Here is a 6,461-nt window from a genome sequence, read left to right as displayed (position 1 = left end):
GTACTATTGTGGACATGAGAGGTTACTGAATCCAGAAAAGAGCAATGCAAAATACTTATTTTTTACCTTTCAATTTTACACCTATAATCCTAAAAAGACGTTTCTGTGGTTTAACTAGCAGATCTACGGAAGCCATAGAGGCCATGGCGGATCAATACATGTTTATCTCCTCCGTTTCCGAGATAACGGAAATAATTAATTTGAGATGCGTGAGAGAGAGGCTGTGATAAGATCCAGCGAGTGGCGCCGAGTGCCGGGGTGGGTCAGTGTTGAGTGAAGGTTAGTGTAGTTATATTTTTTGAGTTGATGTAGGGTTATATTATTAAGTGTTAATTCTCTATGCATTATGGGATATGCTGAGATTTCTCTCAAAGTTATATTTTATTGATTTGTTAGTTGCCTGGGAAAACAAAGTTCGTTTTTATTCTGCGCATGAGTCTGGATTGAAAATTTAATCCGTTTTATTCTAATATAGTTCGTGGTGTAGTGATGTTTATGATTTATAATTGTTGTTGTTTTTTTGTTTTGTTTTTTTTTGTTTTGTTGTTTTGTTTTTTTGCTTTGTGTTGGTGTGTTGTTTTTTGTGTGGCTATGAACCGCATGGCCTTTAGCTTCCGTTAGCAGTCTGCTCTTGGATCTTGATTTATTTTTATGCTTGTGTATCGACTTTTAAATACCCGAGCACTTTAAATAGTGTTACTCTTGAAGCTATGCCTACAAGTGGGTTCATTTTGCGCTGATTGTTGAATTTCTTCAAAGAGAGATTTTGTTTTTTTGTTTTTTTTTATGTTTATTATTTATTTTATTGTGTTTTTAATACTTCTATAATTTCCACCAAACATCTATTATATATTAATTGTCTATTTGTTCCTTATCAGTTTTTTTTTGTTTTCCTATTTCAGTACTATAATTTATATATTATGATCTGCACGAATGTTCTTCACAAGTGTTGGACGTGCTTAATGTCTGTAGCTACTCCATTCTCAGTAATGTAAATCTCTGGATCTCCATACTCCTCTTTGATCCAATTGAGGAGTCTTCTCAAACCCCATGCTACAGCTCTCTGATTACTGATAGCAGTAGTTGGTGAATCTCCTTCCTCTGCTACTGACAAGTCCAAGTCATATTCATAAGATTGAGGGTTAAGCCTCAATGTAGCATGCTGTGCAATCTTTGTAGTATAATGATTTATGCAGAAGACATCAGCTGTTCCCTTAATGAAGCTCTTTTCTTCTTCAGTAAAGGAAGGTAGTCTTGTCTCTAGAAGACCTTGGAGTTCACTTTTGTTTCCAACTTGCCACTTCATTGCATCAGGATAGTCACCATTCTTAAAAATGGGATGTGCAAACCAACCCAGTTGGAACTGCAGCTTCACGGTCAGCAGCCACCACTTCACGGGCGAAAATTTTTTAGAACTCTTTCAGCGTTCAATCCAATCAGAATTGAGACACGATTACAGACCACCCTGCAATTTAGCAGATACTATCGATATTATGGATGTGGTAAGCCTTGGCATGGCCTTTTATAAAGGTTGTGGCTGCAACTTTGATTATGGTGCATTCCAGGATTCTAACATTGGTGCGATCGTCCAAGTCACGCTATCGCTGACCATGCAATTGTCTGAGGCTGATTGAAAGTCATCCAGAATTTCACTCTGTCTCCGAAGGTGGCAAAGCAAAAGTCACAAAAGTCATTAAAGATGTTAATCATGTCTACATTGTCCCAACCTCCAAGGTTTTGCAAAGCTTGAGGGAGGTCCCAGTGGTAAAGTGTCACCATGGGAGTGATGTTATTCGCCATGAGGTCATCGATGAGTCTATTGTAGTATTCAACACCTTTCCGGTTCAGAGAGGTACGTCGACCATCAGGAAAGATCCTGGACCAGGACAAAGAGAATCTGTATGTTTTCACTCTCAGGGCTCGAAGCATGTAGAGGTCTTCTTCAAGTCTGTTGTAGCTGTCACAGGCCACATCTCCATTGGCATTAGCAGGAATACTGCCAGGTTTGTGGGTGAATGTATCCCAGATGCTAGGCCCCTTCCCATCAGCATTCCAGCCACCTTCAATCTGGTAAGCCGAAGATGATACTCCCCAACTGAAGCCCTTTGGGAAAGTGCCATAGTGGTAGAGTTTTCTCTGAAAGTTCGTTTGGCTGGAAAATTTTCTCCAAACACTGCTGGCTTGGGATGGGACTTTTGAAGGTGGCATTGATGAAACTTTATTTGACTCTGTGCTTTTGAATTCTGGTACATAATAGTACTGTTTTTTGGAGGCAAACCCATTTTTATCAATAACTTCAGAGTAAAAGTAGGCAGACTGCTTTGGAGTCCTGGGTCTGTCAGGCAGGTCAAAGTTGACATGATGCAACCCAAAACGCTGACTGTAGCCTTGTGGACCTTCAAAGCCATCCATGAGTGACTGGACAGTAAACCGCTGCACATTTACTCCATCAAAATGAATAGCTGTTGAGAGAATAAAGACATTCAGCTACTATACCCCATTTAACAGAAAATAAATGCATGCTAAAGTATTTACACAATAGCCACAATAAAAGTGCAAAGGATGGCAGCACAAAACGATTAATTTTGTTGCGTAATCTCCATTGTTTGGGGCAAAAGCTGTATCTGATGTATGAATACACATGAAATTAAAAATGTATTTAATAAGCCACTACTTTCAACACCATACCTTTCAGGGCCTCATTGATGTAACTCTTCATGTACTCTATTCGGTGGCTGTCATTGAGAGTGTCCCCACTGTATTCAGTAGGCATACCATTCCCAGTGATATGGATTGGCACTTTGGTAACATTCAAGTATTCAGTGGAAATGAAGTTTAGAAGCCTTCGGAGACCCCAAGGTGCAGAATAGATCCAGTCAGAAGCTGTCGAAGACCATGAAGGGTCCACATGTGCCTGGAAGTCCCCTACTCCCTGAGGACCAGGGGTGCAGCCACCTTCACTGTTGTTGACTAACCTAGAGGTGTAGTGGTTTAATCCCAAAAAGTCTGCTGTTCCATGTATTCTTCGGCTTTCTTCAGGAGTGAAAACTGGAAGTCTTGCAGGCTCAGAGTGGGGACACTTATTTCTTTTCTGTTCAATCTGAGTCTTGAGTGTTGCAGGATAATCTCCATCCACAAATATGGGATGTGCAAACCAGCCCAGCATGAACTGCAGGTAGCGATCTGCAGCTACTATATCTTCAGGTCTGGAGGGGGTCATGGGCTCAACCCAGTCAGAGTTCAATGCAATGCCTACTTTCCCTCCTTGTGTCTTTCTGTACTTGTCATTGTAGACATGCCAGGCTTCAGCATGGGACTTGATCATATTGTGAGTGACCTGCAAATCCAAAATATATGGTTAAGTGAATGTAAACAATTGACAATGAAACAGTATATTTTCATACTATGGTTAAGACTTTTGCTCTCACCTGATAGGAGGCAACCACATAGTCTTTTATTCCAGGGGCATGCTCACCAGTACCATACCCCGCATGGCTCACCACCCAGGGGCTACTGAATGTGTTCCAGGTCTTTACTCTGTCTCCAAACCTGGAGAAGCAGAAGTCTGAGTAGTCCTTGAAGGCTTCAACAATGGAAGCATTGGTCCATCCACCATGCTCCTGCAGTGCCTGGGGCAGATCCCAGTGGTAGAGAGTGACAACAGGGTGTATGCCAGACTCTATGAGAGCATTGATCAGCTTGTCATAGTAGAGAGCCCCTTTCTCTGAATGGCTGCCCCGGTGGCCTGAGGGGAAAATACGAGCCCAGGAGATGGAAAACTGGTAGGTGTTGACCTGAAGACCTCGTAGGAGGTAGACATCATAATCCACTTTGTGGTAACTGTCACAGGCTAGATCAGCTGTCTGATTCGCGAAGGCTAGATCGTCATGACCAAAACGGTCCCAGATGGTCTGTCCCTTCCCATCTTCTAACCAGCCTCCCTCAACCTTGAAGGACTCACTGGATGTGGCCCATTGGAAGCCAGAGGGGAATGATTCATTGAGGAAACGATCTCGTTCTGTTGTGGTCTGGGTCCCGAATTTATTCCACACATTCTGATAACTGTTTCTAAATTCTGCAATTCCTTTGTACTCTAAGATACCTTGACTATTGGAAAAGATAAATAAAACATTGTTAACATACATGGAACCAACTTTATTAATATATTCACATTCACTAAGACCAACTGTTACCTGGTTAGGATGTCCTGCATTTCCAGCTTACCCAACATGTCCACCGTGTCACATCCCACAATATTCAGGTCATTGTTGTTCAAGACTGTAACAAGTGCAAGATATATATATATATATATATAATATGTAGAAGTAAAAAGATACATTCCTTTTTGATATATAACAGAAGTGAGTTGCTGGCAGCTCTGAGGCTGTAGGCCTACTGAAGAACAGAATTGATTTGAGCTAAATGCTAATGTCAACATGATAACATGTACAGTGCTAACATGCTGATGCTACGAAGGTATAGTGTTCACCATGTTCACCATTATCATTAGACATTTGCTTTAAACTACCACTACATTCTTCATCTAACCACGCAAGTTTTGAAATGGTCTTTTTACTTGGAATTGGCTGTTAACATTATACAATGTAGATTGCCTGCTTAACACCCTAAATTGTGCTTTATACATTAACTTGAACAAATAAAAAAAAAAGCAAGTCTTATGGCTGTGCTGCACCATGCATGTGATTTTCCTAGTTAAACTTTAATGGACCATAGCAAGAAGAATTCATGCTAATCACTGCCATGTGATAACACCTCCATGATTAGATAGATAGATGAAAAACAACAAATAAACAAATAGAAAAAACACGACGGGAGCTGTGGCTACAAGCTGCCGCCTGAGGCAGCGCCAAGTTAGTGAAAGATTATTGCATTATAAACATTGTATGATATGAGAAAAAGATAAGGCAAGAAAAAGTAAATTGTAATGACGTCTACCTTGTAGGAAATTGCCAAGGAGCTGGAATTGACTGTCTGTACAACCATCAATGGTCATCTTGTATATCAGGATAGGCAAATTCCCACTGGACATCTATAACATAACATTATCATTGTCAATACAAAATATGAAACAGTGAAAAGACTTTTTACTTTTACACTTTTTAATGTTTACTGTACCTTTAAACTGCTCAGCTCCTGTGCAAAGTTTGATGCAGAGGCACAGTCATATACAATGTGCACTGACAAGAAATCCATCTGTTCAAAATAGATAGATACAGGACAGTATGTTATCACACTCATGTCTCTTAATGAAAAAACACTGCCATTTAAGTTAAGTTTTATTGTTGCAGGGTCAACATTGTTACACCATTACATAAGACATAAGAGTTTTAATTTTTCTAACTCTTCTGACAATATTTGGAAAACTTAAACAACATTGCTTTTTTACTGTCAGTGTCTTTATTCTTTCTTTGTCTTTATTTATGGTCATGGGCCAGTAGGATGTTACACCAGGTAACAGCAGGAATTAGAACCACAGCAAGCACATTGGACAGGCATACAAGTAATGCATGCATACATGTGGGTCATTGAGTTTTAGAATAACCTGAATTGCCTGCCTTTAGATTGTGGAAATAAACCTTCTGAAAAAACATATATTCCACATAGAAAATGACAAAATCACATTGGGATCTAATTTATATACACACTTATATACTACCAGTGTATACTGGTGGTATCCAAACCTTTTGTTGTTGCCAGAGGGTAGAGACAGACATGGACAACAAGATGATTACAGACATGTAATCTTTGACCACTTTAGACGGTTAAGATAAGGAGAGGCATAAAACATTTTAAAAAGCTGATAATGTATTTTGGAGCATGCTAAATTAAATAAAGAAAATAAGATACCTAAAGGACCTTGCCCAGATAACTAATTACTTTTAGGTGGACATCTGTGTAAAGGTGAAATTAAGCAGTAAAGCTACCAATAGATCAAAAGCATCAGTAAAACAACTGCAAGACTTTATCTTTAGGTGCAATCTGGTCTGAAACCTTTATACTTCACAAGTAATACACTAAATCATGTTATAGGGGGATGTAGCACGATCAAAGCATTGTGAAGGAACAAATTGTGCAGTATCATTTAAATTATGTGACTGATAGGACCAAAGTAGAACATTTCGGTTTAATTCTTGTGAAATGTTTGGTGGAGTAATAGAGTATATATTATTACCATTATCATTCTCTTTTGAAAGAATTCACAATGGAAAATGAACCACTTGTAGGTGCTTAGTAAATTTTAAAGTGCTGGGTTTTAAAAGGTTTAAAAATCCAAATATTGATCCAAAGCAGACTTCTACGGAAGCCCTAAAGGGCCATGCATTCATACATTATATTTCCTCAGTTTTCCCGTGATAACGAGTTAATTTTCTCGAGATCTCGAGATAACGAAACTTTGTTTTCCCGAGATAACAATATAATTAATTTGAGAGAATTCTCAG

At 39.2% G+C, this 6,461-nt stretch overlaps 1 protein-coding gene across 1 annotated transcript in view; it reads right to left on the bottom strand.

Moving 5' to 3' along the window:
* The window catches only part of LOC118339231 (lactase-phlorizin hydrolase), an 18,943-nt gene extending 13,900 nt beyond the window's left edge, over positions 1-5,043 (bottom strand). Inside the window, 7 exon segments of the mRNA XM_035676800.1 lie at positions 960-1,477; positions 1,479-1,544; positions 1,546-2,462; positions 2,689-3,337; positions 3,429-4,107; positions 4,194-4,278; positions 4,957-5,043. Of these exon segments, the coding sequence (XP_035532693.1) occupies positions 960-1,477; positions 1,479-1,544; positions 1,546-2,462; positions 2,689-3,337; positions 3,429-4,107; positions 4,194-4,278; positions 4,957-5,014 (2,972 nt within the window). The 5' untranslated portion in view covers positions 5,015-5,043.
* Positions 5,044-6,461: the final 1,418 nt, after the last annotated feature.

Source organism: Morone saxatilis, unplaced genomic scaffold, assembly GCF_004916995.1.
Source record: "Morone saxatilis isolate NCDOM2014 unplaced genomic scaffold, NCSU_SB_2.0 Contig5, whole genome shotgun sequence".
NCBI lineage: Eukaryota > Metazoa > Chordata > Actinopteri > Moronidae > Morone > Morone saxatilis.
This window is presented reverse-complemented; position numbering and strand designations above follow the sequence as displayed.